Genomic DNA, 25073 nt, shown 5'->3' with positions numbered 1-25073 from the left:
AGCCTTGTTCAGTGAATGTTCAGTCGGGAAGTTGAGCTACTCGATCTAGAGGATTAACAGCTGGTTATATCCATCCTCTCATTGTCTGCAGTGTATTTCCGGATAACGTTGAGCACGTAAGTAAAAGCTTGTTCCAAGGTTCATCTTATCGGTACCGAAACATCACTCTCTCTTGCCATTAAATTGGTCATTAATTGTCCGTAATGTACACTCGAGAAAACCCCTAGCGATCGCGCTATGAGTATCTAGTGATACTTGATCGTTGCTGCTTTGTCGAGTTCCGAAATTACTCGGGGATTGATCCGTATTATGCAACTTCTCAGAAAGAACTTTGTTTTAAAGTATTTTTAGTTGTTGTAACCGTTCATAAGCTAAATATTCTTCGGATAACTTTTTCGTAAATCCGACTAATTATGATCTAAAAACTAAATCTAACTCGTAATGTTTCGCTTGATAGAAGTTACGCGCTGACTTCACACGCGTCATAGTGGACGTCAAATGGCCGTCGTTAACTCGTGTTAGCAGTTTGTATCTGATGGACATTGACGGTCAATATGACGCGCTGTTACGTCACGCGCATCGCCTCTACACCGACTGCTCTGGAACCATTATGTTAGGTTCATATCTGCAGAATATGCGCTTTGTGATGACAAATGAGTCGCGGTTGAATCGTTCAGAGCTCTCGATGATGACAATTTGGTCAGGAAGTTTTCAGCGTGGACTAGCGCACTAACCAATATACAAAATCACTGTATCGTTAGAGTCGTATAGATAAGTGTCGTATATCGAATGTCGTTCGGTTTGTGTCGGACAATCGTAGGAATCAGTAGTAACAGAATAGCGGTTAAATCATGCAGGCTTACCCTGGATTGTAAACCATCTTCATTAAATGATAAAACGGCGCGCGTATCACAGACCAATAAATGATCTATCTATTTATGCACGGTTGTTGAGCAGACTGACTAACCGACTGTCCCGACTGACCGCATCACGAACTGAGCTTTACTCACAATCAAAAACCACGTCTTTCATGTTATCCATTGATGGAACTTTCTACGGAAGAGCATTGCAGCCATACGATCATTTTCTGTAGTCAAAATCTCGACTCGATAAACTCCTAATTTAGACTTACTCGAAATTTAGACTTAATAAACCCGGAATTTTGACTTAGAAAATAATCAAATGGTCGTGTTGAAAGATTGTATAAAATCCCACACTTTAAAAAAAAGTCCAAAATGTTTCACTGAGCTAGTTCGAAGTTTCGAATATATCCTAATATTGTCTTCGAGCATTAGCATTATATGTCGTGTATATTGTAGCTTTGGATTAGTCAGGATTTGTGGATTTACGAGAATATATAAAAGGACGAAGATCACGTCTTCGAAGATATAATAAGCTTTAATCTCTATTTAAGGCTGTGGTTATTCATAGTTTACTCGTAAAATGCTGATAAAATTTTGCCCGAATTCATAACATCATCGGATACAATATAGATCAAAACGGACGATTTTTGGAAATAGCTGTTTCGGCATGTGATATCACCTTCAGTTTTCTGTACCGACAACTGTAGGTTCAGTTTTGTGTACATAACTTAAAATAACAGTAAGTTACAGCATTCTTAGTTTCCTATAAACAAAAACTGGGCATTCCTCATAACAGTGATTCCCTGAAAAACGATTCGTTCTTCTAATAAGATTCTGGTTTAATACTATATCACTAACCTTCGATAGTATATATGTTACTGAGACGAATTTAGAAATAAGTTCATTTATTAGATTTGTGTCGCCTCGATTAATGGAAAATGTTTTTACATTACTGAATAACCTTGTAACGTTAACGATGAATATTAGTAGAATCATAGTTTTTTCATCAATAGTTTTTAATCTAGAATTCTGTTTTATCTCTTTTTTCATTTCCAAATTTAGAAGAAACACAAACCGTGTAATGCAACACTAAACAAAGCCTTGGAATAACATGTAAAAGTCATTTCACTGGTCCCCTGTTACCCTGATATTTAGTCCGGCTTGGTTTGGAATTTTTCCCCAGGGATAACCTTAATACCCGGTCTATAAAACCGGGCCTCCAGGTAACTACACCAGTAGTTAGAAGCCTCATGGCCTTGTTATGTTGCTATTAATTCGTTTTCTTACCGGGGTAAAAATCTTGGCTATGTAACAACTGCGAGACTAATCGGTCTATCGAACGTCAAATAACAGTCAATTTCGGGCAATAAACACGTTTATTAAAAGCGATTCAGATGCGCAGCAGTCTAAAGATTGTTTGCATTACCCTGGCTATATCGGCCGAATTGTTTACAAATTTCTGCAGACAGATTGCTGGTTTTATCGTTGTTGATTTGATTTGCCCGAGTAAAAATGGACCGTCCCAAATTCAGCAGTTTGGTTCGACAAGATTTCGCGTATCGTTCGGGACTTTAACGCGCGCGCAACGGCTTAAAGCTTTTCGTAAATTGAACTTTGTTTATGCGCACAAACAACGGCGGGTGAATCCAGGTTTCCTGGGATTACAACCAGGTACCGGGAGTAGAAAAAAGGCGATGAATTAATAATGGTCAACATTTCAGTATTTGCTCGTCGTTTCTTCATAGCGGTGGTCCGGTTACAAACCGATCAAGTTATGAATACTTAAAAATAAACACGCGCTAGACGCTGTATCACGTTACGTCTCGAGCTGAGAGGAATGAGAAACGTCAGTCACGATATGACGACAGTCGCAACATATCAAATACCTCAGTTATCTGTCGATGAAAGTAAAAATCATATTCTATGTATGATACCGATTGTATTGCAAGATATTTTGTGCTGATTTGCGAATACAGTTTCAACTTACAATCGACAGGATGATCTCTTTTCGTATGGATAAACGGGGATAGTATTTCATCAGTTGAAATGTCATATTGGACTTTTTAAACCTGAAATATTTGAGTGGGAGAGATGTGTTTTTCCATCTCGTAGCACAGAAATAGGAATTATATAATTTCATCTGGATGTAAGATACCTCTATAAAGTTTGTCGTTAGATTTGTGGATGTTTTTGCGATTAGCAAAAAGTTGTAACATGATTTGAAAAAAAGATAATTTTCTGTTCCTGAATACTGTCAACCTTTAAGGAAGATGCACAACATTTTTAGTGTCGACCAATCAAAAAAAAAATCAAGCTCATAGTCCTGAGTTGGAATATACCGTATCGTAGAACTGAATCTAAATTAAGTAAGAATGGCTTCAATCGATCTCATAACTCGAATGAAACTGGTCTCTGTGATGTCTTCTATTTTTTCATCAGCGAAAATGTTGTTCCAATATTCAATCTTTCTTTCTGTTTGCGTCGAACAACTTTTACCTGCCGCATGAGAAAAAGAACATATGTGGAATGCTCCGTCTCGTCGGGGACTTCGTTCGACTGCGGCGATACGGAGGGGGCATGTGACGTCAACTAATAAGCACTTTAATTCAATCCTTCATAATGGATACAACAGATGTGACCAGTACCTATCGGTGATGCGAGCTAGTCGCGCAAACAGTCGCTTAATTCTCAGTGAATCAATCTTTGAAATGTTAAGAATCACGTACAATACTGCTTCACTGAATTCAAAATTACTCATTTGAATACAATATGTATTTTGTTGTATTTTGTAGGTTCGGCTCGGGATGGATATGGCGTTTTATTCTTGGATTTATAACCGAACGCAACTTTTATTGACATCGACGGCGAAAAAATTCACCGACCATGGACTTTTATCGATATAAGTCCACCAGAGGTCTGGTTAGATTGGATTCCTCATGAATACAGAACAATTCAATGATATCATCGAATTCAATGTATCGAATTACATTGGAAACTCGAGCGTGAACAACCATGGACACAGGCGCGTACACAGTGGACCAGACCACAATAGTAAACACCTCCAACTTTCTCGCCTATCCAACATCGGCTCAATCGCTATCGGAATTCAATACGACAATAAATCCGTTTTCTTCCTTCAACGACTCTAACGCAACATTGTCCGGAGTCGAACCTCCCGGGAAGAGTGTGCTGGAGATAGTGTTCGTGGCCCTCGTCGCCGGAACTTTAGCGCTCATAACATCCGGTGGAAACTTACTCGTACTCATATCTTTCAAAATCGAAAAACAACTACAAACTGTCAGTAATTATTTTTTGTTAAGTCTGGCAGTAGCGGATCTTACAATCGGAGTGTTCAGTATGCCGTTATACACGGTGACATTAATGATGGGAAGATGGCCGCTGGGTCCTATTGTCTGTGATACGTGGTTATCGTTGGATTATACTATGAGTAACGCGTCCGTAGCCAATCTTCTTATCATCAGTTTCGATCGATATTTATCGGTGACCAGACCACTCACATATCGAGCCAAAAGAACTCCTAAAAGAGCGGCTATAATGATCGCTTTAGCTTGGATTATATCGGTTCTTTTGTGGACACCGTGGATTTTTGGATGGCCGTATATCGAAGGAAGGCGCACGGTGCCGCATCAAGAATGTTACATTCAATTTATCGAATCGAATCAGACCGTTACAGTAGTAACGGCCGTTGCCGCTTTTTATTTACCGGTCACCATCATGACAATACTCTACGTGCGGATTTACGCCGAAACTCAAAAACGACAAAAGGATTTTGCGAATTTACAAGCGATCAAAAACCGATGCAGTAAAAAATCGACGAATTCCAGCGACGACGAGGGCGTTTCGAATCTCAGTCAGCGGCGCAGCGACTCGTCACCGGACATCGAAATGGACTGCGACGATCTGAATCACGAGGCCGACGGAACAAATCAAAACCGAACGTGTTGGCAAAAAATGAACTGTTGTAAACAGATGATCGATAGAGACACGGACGTGATGGAGGATTCGACATCTAGCGATCCGCCCGGGTCACCAGTAGCGGCTCCTAGTGAACCGACCGCTACCGCATTCGCTCGTGCTTCCCTAGCTTTGCGGCGGGATCACAACTGCGCGTCACATCAAAACGGGAGACACGGATATCGAAGAGACAGCGCGAGTGGATTAATGATTCCATTAATTGCCGTCGATCCGAATAAAACTCAAACACCGACTACTCCATCTACGGAAATCACCGGTACATCTAGTCGACACAGCATTATGTCTCGCGATATATCGCGTGACCTTTCGCGTGATTTTTCCAGAGATCTCTCTCGAGATCTATCTAGAGATTTGTCCACCGACCAAGACAGTCGGGCAGGTTCGATGTACACAATTCTCATAAAACTTCCATCGCAGGCGTCGACGGACACGGAGGAGCGCCCCAGTATTCGTATGTTTACCGAAAGTGACGACGATGACGATATTATCAAAGAGATTAAAGAAAGTGAATCTTGTGATAGCGCGATTCAGAAGAAAATTGGCGACGTCCTTATATCGCGGCCATGTTCTAGTGGTTCCATATCTGCTAATTTCAGAGACCCGAATAGACGCGCCCCACATAACGCCGACACTATTAGAGCGGCAATGCAAGCCAAAATTGCCACGAAATATGCTCAAAAAGTGAAATCCCAACAAAAACAACGCCGAAAACGCAAAGAACAAAAACAGGACAAAAAGGCAGCCAAAACACTTAGTGCTATACTTCTAGCGTTCATCATTACGTGGACACCTTACAATATTTTTACTGTGATAAGAGCGTTTTGTTCTGGGGCGATCGGCGATACGTTATATGCTATCGGTAAGTATGCCTGATTAACAGCTCGATGAGGTGAACATCCCCTCAGCGCAACATCGTGCCTAGCCCGCTCAATAATATTTGTGCATCTCACATTATTATGGATGTTACAAAGCTAACCCTGAAGATATTTGTCTAGGTTACAACAGAGGTTTTATTGCTTTCGTTGGTAAAAAAAAGAGAGTTGCGTGTGTGCTCGGGTGGGGACTGTTTGTTTTCTCGCATTGTGTCGGCGCGGTCGGTTTTCCGTTGTACTCTTTCATATGTCACTCACACATATTCAGAAATCTCGTGTCCAAACATTCTCCCGGAGGCGCCCGCACTGAGTGCACAAAGATCACATTACACGAAAAAAAAACCAATTACGATTAAATCTCACAAATGGCAAAAATTCTAAATGAAGTTCGAAGTGTATTCGATCTCATACATTATCGCTATGATCAATTATTGATATACACTACCACATTAAAACGTAGCCCTTATGACGTCATTACGCTACGTGCAGCATGGTTAACTATAAACCGTGGACGTAGCCGCGATCACACGGGGACGATTTGGCCGGGGTCAAACTGGTCCGGACTAGACCCCGAGTCAAATTTGGCGCGCACTCAATAATAGAGCGCCCGTGACTAATGAGACACTTCCAGAATCAGTTGCAGACGCAATAATCTGGCACGGGCCTACAATCCGAAGTTTTTGGTCAGGCCAAGTGGCCCGTGTCAAACTTGACCCCGGGTTAAAAACGCTCGTGTGATCGCGGCTCTAAACTAGATTTCATACGTCCTTGACTGAACGAACATCAACTGAATCACTTACAGCCCCTCCCCCTCCTTCCCACCTAGCATTCTTATTACGTATTCAACTTCTCGAACGTTAAATGACCTACAATTTTCTACGAAGTATTTCAGGTAGTTCGGTAAATCGCAGACAATATCAATGAGTACGTGCTTAATTTATGAGCGTTCCTACTAATTACAGTAGTAGCACCTGTGGCAGAGCTAACTGATTTCTTGTTATCTTAAACACGACTGACCTCATGGCATCAGGTGTTACCGGAGAGAATCGATACGTTTCTATCGATTTATGTTCACAAGTTAAGAATAGTAATCAATCAAAAAATAAATGATTCGCGACGAGGCGAATTAAGCTTTAATTAACTGTAGAATTCATCAACGGATTTATGTATACAACTCCTTTAAGGAAGAATTCTAATTGTGGCTTTTAATATCAACATGTTCTGAACTTCTCACTTCATTCAAACTAGCAGCAAAGGGTGCGAATTATATACAAAATATAAACCTTTCAAATTGATGTGTCTAGTGAGATACACAACTGATACAAAATATCCTGACGTTTTGTCGGAATTCTAAACCATATGACTTTTTAAATGACCATGTAGCAAATTGGGTAATGAAGCTTACATACGTTGTTTAAGTAAGTCTATAGTTAACCGACTGTATAACCTTGCTATACATTACAAACTTGAGAAAACAGCTGTTCTGACTAAACAACTCGAAGGCGTTTACAGAAAACGTGTTAAGGAATCACCGGGAAAATCAGCAAGACGTTCAAACCTTCTGTTCTGAGAGAGATTCATTTTTACGTCCGTCATAATGATTATAATAAATTCATATCGCCGTATTTCTATAACATTCAGATAATTTTGACAAATTTGAAAAATGTCACGTTCAAGCACAACTGAGTGGAATATTCTGTGGCCATTTGTACGAGGCCTTCTTTTAAGCATTAACTCATCTTCGTTCTGAAGACAATCTAATAATCGACCGCTTTTGGATTTATACATCACTGAAATCAGCCTTGAAGCTCTCTATCTCTCTCTATCTCTCTCTACACCTGACCAAGATATTCATATCTAATAATAGCCATTATTATACATATATACTGAAAATTATTGTCTGGATGAAACTGATGGATACACGGGGAATATGTTCGGTTATCTTTCAATCAGTCGAATGTTCAACGAGGCATTAACAATAATTACATTCAATGACGCGTGAACTAATATTCCATTTTTCCATATCTGATCATCGCAGACACAGACAGTCAAGAGACATTTCTGACCTCGGGATTCAATACACTGTATTTTCACCTTCGCCGAACGTTTCGGTCAAAAAAAAGCGTTTGATTTGCATTGATTGCGTTTGAGCGCGGTAATCCTTAGAGTCCGGTTAATCCTTCCAGTATTGTGAACAGTAATAAGTCTGAGTGATTACTCCCAAGGTTTACTCCCATACGCGAACGAACAAACTCGATAAAACGAACCTCATTCACAACCACGCGCATTGTTCACTGCAGACAAAATATTATACGAAAATAGCGAGGATGAAATTGATGGTCGTTAATTTGAATAATTACATGTTGTGCAACTAAGGATGTTGCCCAGTTGCGCATTCGTGACAAAAGTTGTTAGTTGGGCTACATTCGTTTTCGTTCACTATAAGAGACCTACCTCATATTGAAAACGAGCCTTTTGACTCCAACGTACATCTAAGGAATTGGGAGGTTATACATAGATTTAAAAATGACATCATTTTGAACTGGGTCCAGTGTTTTTACTGACACGCGCAGCGTGGTCGGTGGTGATACATCGATCACGCACGGCGCGGTTTACACGACTCTCCTCGACGCCCCTTCTTTGTCGGTAGTCAAGGAATTTCATTTAGATGGAATTTCATGGCAGCTGAATGATGCATTTCAATTCATAAGCCAGTAGGATGTCAAAGACACTTGGTTCAGCGGGATTCGATCGTCACAGTCATTATGATTAATAATATCGGTTATCGGGTATGGATTGCATGAGAATGAGATTTAACCAAGCGGCAATTCGTTTAACCCTGCAAACCTAAACATGCCCTGTTTCATACCAGAGTCGCGTCGTCCGTCTCAATACTACGTGAGAATTATCAAATAAAATCCACGACAACCTATCAATTGATAAATATAATTTCTCGATTAATATGCTCATAATTTCGAAGAAAACAATGACATAAAGTTCGTAATGTTAGAATATTTTCAAAAACTACGGTAGTTGATAACCTTTGATGAAATACTCCGTGGTGAAATATGAAATAGTATGAAATAGTATGAAATCCAGTATTCCTGAAGATGATTAAAATGATATATTGGAGCGAGGAATAAGATAGTCGCTAAGGAAACATTTTTCCTTCCATATTACATGATCAATACATTATACAGTGACTGTGATTGCGACCTTGAAAGTTTTAACTCAAAATTGCGGAATTATCTATTTTGTATTCCTTACGAGCAAAATATTTCGAAGCTAATGTTATTATTTTTTTCTTTTTTTCACGCAGGTTATTGGTTATGTTACATCAATAGTACAGTGAACCCGGTGTGCTACGCGTTGTGTAATGTCAATTTCAGACGGACGTTTTATCGTATTCTTACATGCCAAAGAAAACGCCGACGGAATCCACCTAGCGGCGGAAATAGAATTAACTTCTCGTCGACGACGAGGTGAAGTGTATGAAATATTCCGCGCCGCCGCCGCCGCAGCCGCAGCGAGTCTCCGTAACGCGTCTAGTCAAAGATAATCAGAGAGTTTCACTATTAAATCTTCATGAATCGTTGAGAACAGACACAGATTCATATTGATGATGTTGTCCTACTTTCCGGTAGGGACGATTCTGAAAATGAACTATATTTTCTCACTTCCACATTCGTTATTTACGAAAAGGTTTTTTGTTTTACTTAAAGCTAGTGAATAGTGTGTATGTTTTGTTTCATTACCGTTCATCGATATGATATATTCATTATCGCATGATTCATTATCATCTGTATAGAAGGGATATATTGTCTTCATTCATTCATTCACTCATCTCCAGTCGATCTATCAAATATTTGGTATCAATTGACGGAAAGATTATCGCACACGCGCCATATAAAACTGTAAAATTAAAAACAAAAACATTATCTTCAATAATAACTAGTGACAACGTTGTCTTGCGTGGCAAGAAAAAATAATTGCTCAATGTGCTAGCCCTAACATAGCTTCAGTCAATGTTTTATCGTTATAAGTTCTATTAAGGAATTGTTACAAAGTTTATGAACTGTAAATACATCGAATTGTATTATATATAGGTACATGAATATCCAACGATATTTATAAAGATATTGGCCATAATTTGTATGAATTTGTAAAATCATCTAGTCTTCGTCATTCCTAAAGCTTTGTACCCGACCGACACATTTATGTTAAACATAATTTTGTTAGATTTTTGTTTTTTCCACGTATTTATGATAAATAGTTAGTGCTAAATGACGATTATCGAAATAGAACATCGTCTATGTTTTTTTTTCTATTTTAACTTTTTTAAATCGATTGTGTAAGAGCTACAGTCGGCCATATTGATATATTTGAATTGACGGATATGATTTATCTTTGTTTCACCGATGAATGCTATCATAGTCTACCGTGTGCTATCATCTTAACATCTGACGTATCCATCAAAACCCTTCGATGTTTCGGATCTAGAAATGAATTCTAATATGTTTTCTAAAATCATGATTGTTTTTTCATTCGTATACACTCCTTGTGTTTTCGTCATGTTGTATAATGATGAATTTAGACACCTCGAAATGACGAATAAATACGGGAAAAACTGATTAACAACATTCCAATTGTATTTGTCCAAGTCATCAAGTTTTGAAATGAGTCACTCGTGATTTATGGAAGAACAACAGTAAAATGATACTCGGTTTTAGAATATGAACAGATTTCATCGAATTAATCACAGAATTTGTAAAGAATTCGATTTAGTTTCAATGAAGAGATGAAATATATATCGAAACTGAAAAGAGAAACTGAAAGAATGACAGGATGAATCATCTTTGGATTATACCCTTTATACACAAATTTAATATTCATCAACGATTAAAATCAAAATTAAAGAAAATACACGACGTTCGTTTCAATTTTCAATTATCGATAGATTGATTTTGTATACTTCTCTTTGAATGATTACCTTCAGCTACAAAATCAAACCAATTGTTCTTTCGATAGAAATAAAACTTAGACATAGTTAATTTATTGTTGTTATCGTGTAAAATATTCATTCCATTTCATTCGTTTCATTTGATTTGAAGTCGCTATAGAAAAAGTGGTCGATGTCGTTGTTGTTGAGTTTTGAGCTATTTTGAAGTTGTTGTTATTACGTATATAAGAGATACGTGATTTTAGCTGCGATGTTTTTGGTTATTTTTACAAGAAATACTTATTGTACAGAAAACAAAAACAAAGAATATGAAACGTAAAATTCGTAACTCCATTGTAAACATCGTAAATGTATGATCATTATAAATCGCTATAATGATTATATATTATAAAAAAATATTTATATGATAATTAAAATCCAATTAGTAAACCATGTTTTGTAAACGTTATATATTATGTATAAGGTCAAAGGTGTTATACCCTAATTCAGATCGTAAAATGTGCTTGTGTACACAACCGTTTCAAACCCACAACAGCAGGACCCGGTTACACAGGCGTGAGTTCGATTCAACTCTGAGTCCAGTTCATTTTCATTACTTTAAAACTCAAGAGCGGAACTCGCAACTGTGAAACTAGATCCAGATGACGAACGATGATGCGTCTATTTTATTTTGTCAACCGAATTAAGTCGACGGTTTCTAGGACTCGTTTTGTCTCTTGCTCTTGTGGCTAAGATACGGGTTGTTTTTTAAACACAGATCTCACACGGTCGTCACACATTGTAAAACTTGTCTTGTTCGAAGGAGATACAATTGTTGAGAACATTATTTATATGGAAAGCAATAAATTTATCATCCGAAATTATAGATCTAGTTCTTTTGGTGTTTTTATTCTCTTTACCGATTGTTTATCGGCCCGGAGCTCACCTTAACTGTAATACGTATTCATTTGTGTCGGTATTATGTAAATAAACGCAGTAGTATTGATAACTCGAAATTTTGCACTTAGATTATTCCATTCGTGAATTTTACTTCACTTTATCTAAATTGCGGGGTATCCTAGCGTTTCTATGAATGAACGTATGAAATCCATTAAAGCAATATTTTCTTATCTGTATTTTATCTGTAATAAGTGAATTTATCTTAGCTCTTGATTTCTTTTCGTTCAAATTACGAAATAAATTCAGCGAATTGATGATTCATTACTGCGCCATTGTAGTAGGTGAAAGTCTTACAGTCGTCCTCGCGCATGTATATTTATCTTTTCACTACCTTTTGTACGCGTGCAATCGAAACATGTATTTATGGATATTGACAATAAAAATAGATTGACAAAGTGGTAAATTTCATTAGATTCATGCGGTAGCGAGGATGGGAAATATTCAGAGAGACGCCAATAATTAACGATTGCGGAATGGTTTTTTTGAATTTCTAATATGTTTACTCAGCAATCGTTTGAAACATTTAAGTTAAATGAATGTCACTTAATTCCAATAAAACTACACTCAATTAAACTCGAGTTGCGCCCGCTTTACTGAAATAGAATTTCCCAGCCTCGTATGATGCGTGTATTATTCTAGTAGGTGTTACCGCAGGATACGTTCACAGTTTTTTTCCGTGATAAAACAAAGCACATTGATCCGGGGTATCGGGTGCACCATGGAAGGTCGATATTCGATCTGGATTTGGTTGAAGTACTTGCCGTTGTCAATTACACCTGTACATCAATAGTGAAACAGTTTGGGGTCCGGTGACATACAATATTAAAACGAAACGAGTTGACGCAAGAGTTCTGATGGTCGTTGCTTCCTGATGGCCGTATGAAACCGTCTTCTAGTTTACAAATACAGTAGACTCCGATCAACTCAGAGATAACCGCGTTTAACTCGGAGATGTTTGTTGAATATATTTACGACATCATATGAAATAAACTGTAACAATATCTACCTCAGATATCGCTCAAATCGGACAATTTCTCACGGTTCCAATATTTGAGTCTAGTGTATTTTCAGTACAATATCGCGTATATACTATGTGGCGTCTGAAAAGGATCATCATTGGACATGAAGATCGACTGAATTATGGAATTCGCTGAAATTGTATATATGTAACGTGCTTTATGCATAGACATTTTATATAATATTTAGTTCTCGGATGTAACGATTACTTCAAGGAGCCTTAACATTATTTAACAGATGTTCAAGAAATATATCGCGAATCAGTCATACAAAAATATCACATCGTACACAGAGTTTATATTATATGAACGAGAAGAATTTATAATTTCATCGATTTCAAAACGAATTACAGAAAGACTACGTTTGAACAGGTTTTAATAGTTTATACTTCGCTATTTACAACTCTTAGGATTGGTTCTTGTGGTTTTAGTCAAACCAGGAGAAATATATGATGAAAAAAGAACTACGATGAACTGGAAAGTTCTCACAGTTTTAATAGTGATTGAAACAGTTTATATCATTATCGGAGGATTGATATTCAAGGCTACGGAGGAAGCCGCGGAGAAATCGCGTCGACTTAAACTACAACAAGAAATCGAAAACTTCAGTAAGTTATGAATAACATGAACGCAAATACGCAGTAAGGCTGTAAAACCACTGGTGAAGAACCGGGTTCGATCCCTGGTGAGTGAGCGCAACTGTGTCACACTCAGTCACTTCGCATTCGTTAAACAATGATCTAGTTTTAATTCAAATCAATCATCTTCGAAAATTACACACTTCAAATTCAAAAATCAGTACGAATAAAAGGTTACGGTATGTCGTAGCTAAAACATTAATTTCTATTACAGGAGACAAGTATTCGAATATAGATAGTGATGAATTCAATGATTTGATTCAGTTGGTGTCGTATTATAGTTCACATGGTATAACATACACTGACGGCAAGAATTGGGCGCTTTGGGATTTTGCCAGCTCTGTTTGTTTTTCCATCACGTTGATTACGACGATCGGTAGGTAGAAATTATCATTCACACGCGATCTGCGGGGCCTGTTGTACAGTCTGGACTCAGATGTAAGACCAGGTAGCCAAGGCCAACTTAGTTTTACAGCCAATCTTACAGCTTAAGACTTGTTTTTGGACCACTGAAGTCACGACTGTGCCACTGGGCCCTTGTCATTTGATAAGATTTCAAACGGAATAAAATTGTTAAATAAATGACAGGTTATGGTGACATCGTTCCGTCAACTGATGCGGGGAAGTTGGTTTGCATACCTTACGCGCTAGTAGGTATACCGATGACTTTAACTTTACTCGGTGGAATCGGAGAAAGACTCGGTAAATTCATCGCAAAAATCTCACATATGAGACTTTGTTCGAAGCACTATCCGCGTCTTAACAAGGTTTTTGATATCTGTATTATCACCGCTTTGGGATTGTTGCTGTTGTTTTTCGCGCCGTCGCTGGTATTTCATTTTCTGGAAGGTTGGAAAATTACCGAAGGTCTGTATTTCTGTTTCATAACGCTGACGACTGTTGGATTTGGCGATCTTGTGCCAGGTGCGTATAAGTTATTTTTACTAAATACATGATTTCTTTTTCATCTAAGTCTTCATAAAACTCTTATATACCGCGAGTGGTATGATTGATAGTTGTATTACATGTTTTTATTACATACCCAGGAGCTCATAAAAATGTCGAAGTGTCATTGAACTACACGGAAAGAACGCTATATAAAGTATTGGTATACGCGTGGATTTTAGTAGGGCTGGCGTATTTATCATTGATAATCAATTTAGCTGTAGTCGCCGTCTCAAATACAGCGGACAGAATGCGTGAGAAAGCTGTCGATAAACTGGAAAACAACGAGGTAATGAAATTTGGAAATATTCGATTGAATATCACGAAAGTTTACGAAAATGAATATTATATAGTAATAGTAGAATAGACCGCACACTGACGTGCAGAATAGAAAATAAAAACCTCCAAAAATCTGCCAACCTGCCAGGTTTACACTCGCTAAATTATGAAAATTAATGAATTGTTCGCTTCAGATTTCGATAGTTCATCATCGGCATCATTCTTTACTGCACGACCTGGCCTCTTATACCGTCGAAAAGGATGAAGATGACGATTGCGCGGATTTGTGCGAACGATGTCGAAAACTCGTGAAGGAAAATCGTTCGAATGTTTCATTGATTAGAATGAAAACAAATCTAGACTCGGAAAATAGCGTCATTTACGAGAATTGTCACATCAATAACATCGAACATAATACATTCATGTAGCAGCAGCGCCGCCGCCTGATTCCAGAAACAAACAAACATCAAACGACCGCAAAACTGTGTTTCGTTGCAGATCATTTCAGTCAATTACGTATTCTACCGGCAGAATTATTGTTTGTTACCAAGGTCTTACCAAGGCCTATACGTATTGCAAAGTCAAATCGAATACATTTCCAATGAAGAAAGCCCCCCGAAATAAATAACTGTTATGAAGTAGTTGAGCTGCAAAAAAAATCGTTTTGAACATTGAAGAGTAAATTGTAACCTATAGTCTGGAGGGTACGTTTCGGTAACGTCTTCGTTTTCCCTAAAGCTGATAAAGTAACGCAGCCAGGTTTGACTAGTTTTCCATCTAGTGGCAGCTATACTTCATGACTGAACAGTTTTAAAACAATGAAGAGAACAGATGGTTTTTTAAATGTATAATAACGTTTTTTATTAAAATAATCTTGAATTTTCGTCAATTTTTAAAAATGCATAGAAATATATACATCATTCTCACAGCTCAAACACTTCGAATCAAACTCACCATTCATAAAGTACTTACGCACCCACCCGGGGAACGGGGTCTTCAATTGACCACTCTTCCCTTGTAAATAACGCTTATTGTGAATATGGGCGGGATTAATACCCGGCATCTTAGCGCATGTACTTTAAGAACGGCCCCAAATAGTATTAAATTCATTTTAGAACGTGGGCCACAAACTCTGATGATCAACTAAATCATGAATTACCAAACTCACCTCTAAGTACCATTCATAAAAATCTAAGTTTCGAGTTTATTTGACAATGAAATGCTCATTCAGGTTAATACATGTACTAATAATGATATAATGAACATTCTCATCATCTTGTTGCGAACGTGTATTGGTAAAAATTGTGCAGAACTTTCACAACCGAATACAAATTTTAAAACCACTTTTTATGAAATTAAAATGTGACAAATGAATATTTTCAGTTTTGATAATAATAATTCAAAAATAATGGAATAATCTAAAATTGTCGTGGTTTAATATTATCTAAAATAACCACCAGAATCCACCACCTTTATCATTTAGAAATGTTGTTTTTTTTTCAATATAATCTCCATCAATATGAAATAGTTTTAAGGATTTTACTACAACGAATGTAGAAGCAAAGCAAACACCACAAGATATGATTTATAAATCTGTTCCCAGTTCCACAGTTAAAATTTGACTCAATAGTTTTTTTAAACAGCAAAAATGAACTGATTTTCAAACTCTTGAGTCAAACTTTGATGACAACTGTCAAACTGAATCCTGTACAAAATCAACATTGAAATTATCAAGAATTTCCACGATTCAACTGTTTCTTAGTCGATTGTTGCTTTGATTTTCCTCTTCCGAAGAGAGACAGGTTCAGTCTGTTTATCATCGCTGTCATCATCAACTACATCTTCATCCTAAAAATGAAAGAAACAATTGTCGTTAAGTTAAAATAACCATGAAATCTCTTCGCTGATTCTTCAGCATTATGTACATAGGAACTCTTAAGAAGTTTGTTTCTACGTACTGACCTTATCATCGGCACTATTGATTACGGCAGATGCTGCTGCTGCTGGTTTAACATCTATTACAGGGAATATACAATCACATAAACACACCAATAACTACAACAGAAAAACACGATTCATCAGTTTCACTTAATGAATCTTCGAAGTAATGTCGATTCATACTGAAAATACCAGTAATTAAACTCACCAAGGCTAACAACAGCCCAGCTATTATTGTTAGTACTGCAAAAAATAGGTAAGAACCCCAAACCGGAATTCCAAAATCTTCAGTGATGTAATTGTGCATATTCTGAAATAGAAATAAAATACACAGTTCTGAGTTATATGTATGTTCACGATCCGAGTTGACTCAATCTTATTACAATATGTTTTACTAGAGTCAAATCTGAACACACAAGTGTGGAACTCGATCCTGAGATCTACTAGATTTCTGATATCACAATTTACCCTGATAAATACAGATGCCTTGAAGAAGGAGCTGACCAGAGACATACTGAAAATAGATTCAAAATTAGTTAAATCTATCAAGAAATAATGTAACTTCTGAGATGAATTTCAGTAAAGGTAGATACTTACTGATAGGCGTCAGGACTCTGATACCACGGAATTGCTTCAACATCCTTCCATTTTTGCTGTTTTACATAATCGACGAAAGCCATTTCGCTCCTGTCACCGCGATATACTCGAAAAATACCATCTTTTACGCTATAAAAATAAGGAATACGAAAACTAGATCATCGGATTCAACGTTAATTTCATCATCCGAACTGATGCGTTTTTACTCACTGATAGATAGTGGGTAAAGCAGTCACAAAGAAACGTCCACTAAGAGCTGGAAAATATAGGCATAAAGAGAAATTTGAGATTTTCTTATTTACTTATTGCCATTGACAATACACTTCGTTAATGTTTTAGTGAAGTTCAATCTCACATTTAGAATGAGAGAGCAATGGCCAATATTTACCTGGATTTTCAGTGATGTCGACATGCGCAATTTTGATGTTCAAAGTCTTCGCGTTTTTAGCAAACTGCTGCCAGTGAGGGGCGAGAGATCTACATGCTGGACACCAGGGGGCGAAACTGGAACAAGAAATCGAATCAATTTCATGGCGAATTTACCCGTAAATGAAATAAATAGAAACCGCCGCTGGCAAGCGACTAATTCAATTTCACAATCTTCATCTTTCGATTTCCAAATGCAAGCGTGAAATGGCATCTAACTTACAATTCAACCATCCATTCTCCGGTTAACATTTCATCCCACGTATTTTCATTTAAATTCACGACAGAATCCGCTACGACTGAGGCGATTATGGCACATTTGAATAAAATAAATAAACTTGATGACGACGACATGGAAGCTGCCATATTGAAAAATGGCTAAATGACGGACCTGGGCTAATCTACGGAACACTATAATTGTTTCCTGAATTTGAATTTGTTACAGGCACTGCTGCCACATTCTTGGAGCTTGAACTTGAACTTGAACTGGAGCTACCCCAGCCACTTGAACACAGCTCCGAGCTGTTCTCAACGGGATTCGAACCCGATTAGAGTTACCATTGGTTGACTGACAGAGATTTTGACAGATAAAAATCCACAGAAAATCACCTTTGAAAGGTTTTTACGCGTAAGATACCGTTTAGATTATTATACTATATTATATTATTACTGTGATACTTGAAATAACTGAATTTTATCGTGGATTCGTTAACGGTTTATTGGAAATCGTAACGCGAACAACTAATCAATTCAATTCATTTATTTGCTGTCTTATCGATTTACAGTAGGGAGGCTAGATCTGTTGATTATGGGATACGAATTGAACCGATTCCAAGGAGAAGTAGAAGAAGAATTACTATGTCCTATTTGTAGTGGAGTACTGGAGGATCCTTTACAGGCATGTATTTATAAAATCAGCATTGCCGTTGTGGATTAACAGAGAGTGCCCAAGCCCAGGTGTCTGAACCCAGTCCCAGTGTCAGTGTATTGTAACTGAGTCTCCGAACACTAACTTAACTAGCTAGATGATAAACAGGGGTGTCCCAGGTTTGAACCCCATGAATCCTGATTAGAAAAGAACATGGTGTTTATTATGTGAGATATTTTGTAGGTGCCTCCGTGTGAACATGCGTTCTGTGCTGGATGTATACGTGAGTGGTTAACTAGAATGCCTACATGTCCAGTTGATCGGAACCCAATAACATCGAATCAGTTAAAACCAGCCCCGAGAATTACACGGACTTTACTTTCAAAACTCAATATCTCGTGTGATAATTGTCAGTTCGGGTGTACGTCGATCGTCAAATTGGACATGTTACAAGCGCATTTACAGGAATGTGATCATAATCCAAAGAAACCGGTGCATTGTGATCAGGGATGTGGTCTCGTTATACCTAAGGATGAATTAAAGGTGAGCTATGGTCTCAGTCTTGTTGGGGTTAAGCTTTAGTAAATCAGATAGGCTCGAATCAAATTTGTTGATCGTGAAATATCAGATAATGAAACTAAAACCAGTCTGGTAACTGACTAAACCAGAGTCTGGTTACTGACTTAACCCAGTCGAGTTATTGACTAAACTGCAGTCTGGTTACTGACTGTATGCCAGTCCGTGCTGAGCTGCAATTCGGTGCTATTGCTGATGTTTTCATTTTAAAACATGAAGTGTTTGATTGTATTGTTTTTTTCGTAGGATCATAATTGTGTTCGTGAATTACGGAATTTAGTCCAACAACAGCAATGTAAAATCAGCGATCTACAAGCTGAGGTTGCTGATAACAAACTACAGTTAGTCGAACAGAGAAGAGATATACAACATTTAAAGGTAAATGAATGAAGAGGAGAATTTGATTCTAAAAACCTGTTTCGTGTTAAGCTCCAAAGAAATAGGCCTAAATTCATAGTGTATATTTGTTTCTGTAGGAGTACATGCGAACTCTGCGCTATTCAAATCCTCGAATACGTGAAATACAGTCAGAAATGGAAAATGACGATGTGCTCGGGTAAGAAACATTCATTCTCACTACTGTTATCAGTTATATTAATATAATTTGTGAATCAAGAATAAAAACATCAGAAACGAATTACCCTAATACTGGCATCAAACTTAACCCGATTTAACCAGTGAATTGTTTATTAAGTGACAATTAAAACTGTATTGTTACTATGATATCTATTCACTGGAAAACTTTAACCGATTTTTGTGCAACAGACCCCTATTCTCACTCTCGAAAAGTGCTCTTCTTATTTCTGATTGTTAATTTCTACAGGTGGGTGGAGAGTTTACAAGCGGCGCGGGTTACGAGATGGGGAGGAATGATCTCTACACCGGATACTGTTTTACAAGCCGTTATAAAACGAGCTCTCATCGACAGTCATTGCCCGACGCACATCGTTAGTCAACTAATGGAGAACGCACATGAACGTACGTGGCCTCCCGGATTGAGTACGTTAGAAACACGACAATTGAATAGACGCCAGTATGAAAATTACGTTACTAAAAGAATTCCAGGTAAAAAAAAATTATGAAAAATTGTGCATAATTTCGACAGGTTCTTAATCTCGAACGACCACTCAATATCTGCCATTTCATTGTCTGTCACCCTGACTTTCCTCAGGTCTACCACTCCTTCGACCGTTGCCTTTTTGGTTTTGGATGATTTATAATCGTAATATTGAGCTCTACATCAAACTATAGTTGACCTTATGTTTATGGTTATTTATCATATGACAGGAAAACAAGCGGTAATTGTGATGTCTTGTGAGAATACGCACATGTCCGACGAAATGATTTTAGAACCAGGTTTAGTGATGATATTCGCGCACGGAGTTGAATAAATACGTCTCAAAGTAAGCAATACTTAATGTGACAATAAAATATGGGTTTCACAGTTAAGAGATCTTATTTTGAGCAAAATTTAGTTCATTTTAAATTACTATAGTTAACTGTAGGTTTAACTTCTAACTACAACAGTTTCAAAAATCTGAGTTTGAATGTAAATCAACACATGTAGTTTAAACATTGGAAATAAACTGATTTCTCAAAATTTAACCAAGATCTGGATGAAGGGATCAGTTCACAGTTTACAGTGTGAAGTGTCATGTCTAAGTTAAAGTTTGTTCATTTTCAAGGTTTTGACCACTGAGTCGGATAGATTTTAATCTAACTGTGGAACTAGCACCTGTCCCAACTCTTTAAAAGTAATCGATAATATCTTTATTCTTTTTATCATTTTAGGTTGTATATATTGAGTGAGAAGGAACGGTTTACACTGGGGGCAATTTTATGTGATATTTCTATATATGTAAATATATAGTATAAGTATTTTGTGGACCATTAACACAATACTGCTTCTTATTGCCATTAGCGACATTAGAATAGGAGATAATACAAAACGAAAATCATTGTTCAAAAAATTAACGTTCATTTCTATTACTATATTCTTATATGTTATTATTTCTCAATCTCGACTATTAAACTGTAACTGGATCTGAATGTATGAAATATTGTAGTCTTGTAAAGTCTACCTCTGAAGAGACTTAGATTTAAGCCCTGTTATTATAACTCATTTAGCCGCTTTAAACCAAACTAACTAGTTTGATATTAGAGATCTTTTTATTATGGTAATACCAGCTGGTGTCATTAGAATTCCATAAATCTATTTTGCCATCTTTTATAAGATATTGAATATGTATGGTAAACTGGAGTTCAAGGAAACAGTACTTTTTCTGACTCATCCCTGATTCTGATTCAAACTATTGAGCAGCTTTTTTACTCAAAGAGATACAAATTCACAATGTTTTTCTCTGACAGGATCCAGTTCCAAAACTGTGAAGCTCTACATTTATATTTTAACTTGAAACTTGAGTGGAAATGGATCCTTGGTTTTTACTGAGTCTATCGTGTAAGTATGAAACGGATGAAAAAGTTTTTTTAAGTGAGAAATGCCCGTTTGAGTGCTTTTTCCTACGCTTGAGTAATCAGGTATTCATATTAAATCTATCATAGTTACTTGAATTAGCAATATTTTATTTTGACTAATGGTTGAGGACTGTATAATGATACTAGAATATTCTTTCTTCCGCCAGGTTCAGTTTCACACAAAATGAATTAAGATTTCTCGTTTTCAATGACTCAATTAATCGTGGTTATCTGTTTTGTGAACTGACCCCTGTCAATGCTCAGTGATGTTGGATTTGTTTATTTGCCGATTGATTATTATTATTATTATTATGTATTATTCGGTATTTTGTTGTTGTATATAAAAAGAAAAAATAAATACATTTTCAATCTAAACGGAATTTCGTGTCTTCATTTTTTTAAAAAGGAAGTTAGGTGATACGAAGACTTGATACGAAGTTTTGATCAACATCAAAATGCGTTGCTCAGCAACCGGTGTCTTCGTTATGTGTCACAGCAGCAGCAGCAGCTGATCTCTCATCTCTACTTACCACCTCCTCTGGTCGCAGTTACGAGGAATGTATCTTCATTGAAACGATGCCGTCCAGAGGTAAACAATCGTGTCAATTTGCGTAAAAACTACATTATTGTTGTTTAGTAGATAAAACATTCATTTTTGATGATTCCATTTTAGATATTCATACGGCTATGTATTGATTTTCATGTCATCAAAACGTAAATTTTTGTATGTTGATATATTTTTTGCTTCGGTATTTTGATTCAAGTGAATGCCCGGGGCGGAGCATTCCTTTTTTAGAAACATAGGTCAAAATCCCAAATTCTCTGTCGAGTAATAATTCACCAAAAAAAATATCTAAACATGTCGAATTGTTGTGACGAATGATTCTCCATATGAAAAATCTTCTAAAATGATAAAAAGTCGCGCGCTTGTTGTTATTCGACTCAATTTTGTTTTTATCATACAGAATAACGAACAATTAAAAAGTTGTAGATGTTGTAAACCACAGCTGTGTCTGTTGGTCACTGTGCAAAATTATTTCATTTTGATTTTAAGCATATTTCAATGAAATACGGTTGCAGTCAGTTAACTCTTAATATCCCCCTTCGCATTCTCTTAATGCGATATTCTTCTATAATACTGATGACTATTTATAACTATTTATGTGCCCAAGGGCTTTTAGTAAAAATAAATCTTGATAGGTATTACCAGATTGATTTATCGTCACTCCGCTGAGTGCAGCCATCAATGCACGTTCACGTCGTCTCAGCACGAGGATGTTTCCAGCAAGCAGACACTATAATTAGCATTCATCAAAAGTCGGAGATTTTGAATAGTGATTTTTCGTTAAGATCATAAGAGTAGCAAGAATGAATAGCACATTGAACTATACGGACGATAGTTTGTCTTCCATGGTGATTATCGCTTTGACGGCTATCATGTCGTTAACAACCACTTTGACTATTTTAGGAAACATGGCTCTCCTAATTACGATCATAACGAATAACGTTCTTCACACAGTGACCAATTGTTTCATAATATCGTTAGCGATCAGCGATCTCATTACTGGATTATTTATTATGCCGTTTTGTACGGCGGCTAAACTGGCCGGTGATTGGATATATTCGTACGAATTTTGTCAGATAACCGGATTTTTGAATACGCTTTCTAACGTAACGACTGTTTTGAATATAATGATGGTTTGCGTGGATAGATGTGTAGCTGTATCCCGCCCCCTGAAATACTCAATATGGCTGACTCCATTATCCGCTGGCGGGATGATCATTTACGTTTGGCTACAAGGACTCGTCATTTCGATTTTACCGATTTTCCGATTCGGTAGTTACGGTTACGTAAAAGCGAAAGCGTCTTGCGTCTTACTGTGGCCGACAAGTTTGGAGTTTTTGATTTCGTACGGTGTTATTTGTTACGTTTTACCGTCTTTAACTATCGCAGTTTTACTATTTCTGATCGTTCATTCCGCTTATGCCAGTCGCAGAATCATGAACTTATTTCAACCGGCTTTACCCGTTATGGCGGCAATCTTACATCGACAACCCGCTAAGGTGAACTACAGACGAACGACTATGAAAGCCATGCGAACTTTGTTTCTTGTGATATTTGTCAGTGCTGTACTCTATATACCTTATATTACAATAAGTATCGTAGACGCATTTCACCCGGGGTTATTAAAAAACGTTATAATCGCCACCGTTACTTGGATATCTATGGCGAGCACTTTGACGAATCCGATCATATTTCTATCGAACAAAAAATTCAAACAGAAATTCTTGGAAACGTTTTGCCGATGCGCGTTGAAGAGATATTCAAATCGTATCGCGCCGTCGTCAACAGAGGGATACACGCGTAGTACGTATTTAAGTTCGATAACTCCTTTCGGAATTGAGGGACCGAGTTTGAATAAACAGACCTCCCGATCCACTTTGGTCAACTATCCCGAATCTCTTATGTCGAAGCAAAAATCGAGGACTAGTCTTATCGTACCCGGTGGTACGACGACTCAAGTAACGAACATCCCAGCGTCAAAAACCGATCAGAAATTACGGTTTGGTCGAGCGAACACAGACGGTACAAGTCGAATCGCTACGGCCGCCATGATTTCATCTCAACTTTCGAAAAATGTTTTTCGTCGTACTCGTTCACACCCGGTTCAAGTTCTCAACACCGCGACGCCGCCAAAAATGACTGATACTGATTGTTAAACATTCGTTTCAAAAATTTATGATCGTTTTATGCATGTAATTAATTTGTAAATTAATATGTAAATTCATGTAAATAAATCGATAATATGTTAATTAGATACTCAAAGACAGATGTTTGGGTTATCGATATTCATTTCGGTCTCATCTCGGGTTGTTTTTGACGCATCGGTTATTCGAAGTTTTATTTTCATTCCTTGCGCGGGAATAGAATATGAAATTTAAGAACATCATTCGATCATTACGCGGTTAGTTGAAGGCGGATCACCTGTAACCTTTAAGCTTAGATGGATAGTGCTACTGTTGCCGCGCAGCGAATAGACTTTCTATTTTGAATATTGATGTCTTCGACGGCGGCAGTTTCTACCTTAAGTCAAACCATGAACTCTAATCGTTTGAAAATCCAAGGTCACAATTACCACTATACCATATACGTACACGATTAGTACAATATTTGATCTGTTTGGATAAGCAAAATTCGTATCTGAATATCTACTAACTCATTATCAACTTTTCTCTGACAATTTCACAAAAATAGCCTCCATCATGGATACCGCCAGAATAACTCTTAAGTAAATGTCATCTTAAGTCTTGCTGCTTGTCGCTGTATCTGCGTAATTCGCGTATCAGGAAATATGTTTTATTTAGAATTGGAAAAGATCAAATTATACAAAGCGAATACTGAAATAATCGGTATTTACGTCAATAACCGATTGAAGCCACACCCAAACATCGCCAGAGACGCACCTTACAGATTCCATAGATGAATTCACTATCGATTGATCGATTTTAATATCTTTAAGGTTTGATGACGCCAGCCCTAAATATTTACTATTTATTTTTGCTGCAACACAAGATATATAACAACGATTTAGTAATGATTAGAATACGATGAACCGATGTAAAATTGAAGTAAAAACTGAATAACAAACATTTCGTCTTACAGAACATGCTATCTGAGGTGACA

At 37.2% G+C, this 25073-nt stretch overlaps 4 protein-coding genes across 4 annotated transcripts; 3 read left to right on the top strand and 1 right to left on the bottom strand.

Annotated features, from left to right (window-relative positions):
- Positions 1-3875: 3875 nt before the first annotated feature.
- LOC141915449 (muscarinic acetylcholine receptor M5-like) lies at positions 3876-9217 on the top strand. The gene is made up of 3 exons (XM_074806982.1): positions 3876-5140; positions 5207-5718; positions 9051-9217. Exons 1-3 carry the CDS (start codon positions 3876-3878, stop codon positions 9215-9217), a joined length of 1944 nt encoding a protein of 647 aa, XP_074663083.1.
- A 3898-nt stretch (positions 9218-13115) lies between these two features.
- On the top strand, positions 13116-14936 carry LOC141915440 (potassium channel, subfamily K, member 16-like). Its single transcript, XM_074806968.1, has 5 exons — positions 13116-13254; positions 13499-13660; positions 13873-14208; positions 14331-14518; positions 14703-14936. The coding sequence occupies exons 1-5, from the start codon at positions 13116-13118 to the stop codon at positions 14934-14936; spliced, it is 1059 nt and encodes a 352-aa protein (XP_074663069.1).
- A 430-nt stretch (positions 14937-15366) lies between these two features.
- Positions 15367-17828, bottom strand: LOC141911104 (thioredoxin-related transmembrane protein 1-like). Its single transcript, XM_074802066.1, has 8 exons — positions 17693-17828; positions 17432-17547; positions 17254-17299; positions 17044-17172; positions 16915-16960; positions 16655-16756; positions 16471-16563; positions 15367-16356 (listed from the first exon to the last, which is right to left on the bottom strand). The coding sequence occupies exons 1-8, from the start codon at positions 17821-17823 to the stop codon at positions 16267-16269; spliced, it is 753 nt and encodes a 250-aa protein (XP_074658167.1). The 5' UTR covers positions 17824-17828; the 3' UTR covers positions 15367-16266.
- Positions 17829-17978: 150 nt separating this feature from the next.
- LOC141905174 (E3 ubiquitin-protein ligase NRDP1-like) lies at positions 17979-21750 on the top strand. The gene is made up of 8 exons (XM_074793957.1): positions 17979-18097; positions 18255-18367; positions 18581-18880; positions 19160-19291; positions 19390-19469; positions 19737-19978; positions 20201-20316; positions 20705-21750. The coding sequence occupies exons 2-7, from the start codon at positions 18278-18280 to the stop codon at positions 20302-20304; spliced, it is 948 nt and encodes a 315-aa protein (XP_074650058.1). The 5' UTR covers positions 17979-18097; positions 18255-18277; the 3' UTR covers positions 20305-20316; positions 20705-21750.
- The last annotated feature ends 3323 nt before the right edge of the window (positions 21751-25073 follow it).

The sequence above is a fragment of the Tubulanus polymorphus genome, chromosome 1 (genome assembly GCF_964204645.1).
Source record: "Tubulanus polymorphus chromosome 1, tnTubPoly1.2, whole genome shotgun sequence".
Lineage (NCBI taxonomy): Eukaryota > Metazoa > Nemertea > Palaeonemertea > Tubulaniformes > Tubulanidae > Tubulanus > Tubulanus polymorphus.
This window is presented reverse-complemented; position numbering and strand designations above follow the sequence as displayed.

Bases quoted from the DNA above. Each gene is read 5' to 3' on its own strand.
- LOC141915449 (XM_074806982.1), top strand. From the start codon at position 3,876: ATGGACACAGGCGCGTACACAGTGGACCAGACCACAATAGTAAACACC. The intron at 5,141-5,206 runs GTCTCGCGATAT...AGATCTATCTAG, and splicing joins TCTAGTCGACACAGCATTAT to AGATTTGTCCACCGACCAAG. The intron at 5,719-9,050 runs GTAAGTATGCCT...TTTTTCACGCAG, and splicing joins CGATACGTTATATGCTATCG to GTTATTGGTTATGTTACATC.
- LOC141915440 (XM_074806968.1), top strand. From the start codon at position 13,116: ATGAACTGGAAAGTTCTCACAGTTTTAATAGTGATTGAAACAGTTTAT. The intron at 13,255-13,498 runs GTAAGTTATGAA...TTTCTATTACAG, and splicing joins ACAAGAAATCGAAAACTTCA to GAGACAAGTATTCGAATATA. The intron at 14,519-14,702 runs GTAATGAAATTT...TGTTCGCTTCAG, and splicing joins ATAAACTGGAAAACAACGAG to ATTTCGATAGTTCATCATCG.
- LOC141905174 (XM_074793957.1), top strand. From the start codon at position 18,278: ATGGGATACGAATTGAACCGATTCCAAGGAGAAGTAGAAGAAGAATTA. The intron at 19,292-19,389 runs GTAAATGAATGA...TTGTTTCTGTAG, and splicing joins GAGATATACAACATTTAAAG to GAGTACATGCGAACTCTGCG. The intron at 19,470-19,736 runs GTAAGAAACATT...TAATTTCTACAG, and splicing joins GAAAATGACGATGTGCTCGG to GTGGGTGGAGAGTTTACAAG.
- LOC141911104 (XM_074802066.1), bottom strand. From the start codon at position 17,823: ATGTCGTCGTCATCAAGTTTATTTATTTTATTCAAATGTGCCATAATC. The intron at 17,300-17,431 runs GTAAATATTGGC...TATATTTTCCAG, and splicing joins CGACATCACTGAAAATCCAG to CTCTTAGTGGACGTTTCTTT. The intron at 16,564-16,654 runs GTGAGTTTAATT...TTTCTGTTGTAG, and splicing joins CTGGGCTGTTGTTAGCCTTG to TTATTGGTGTGTTTATGTGA.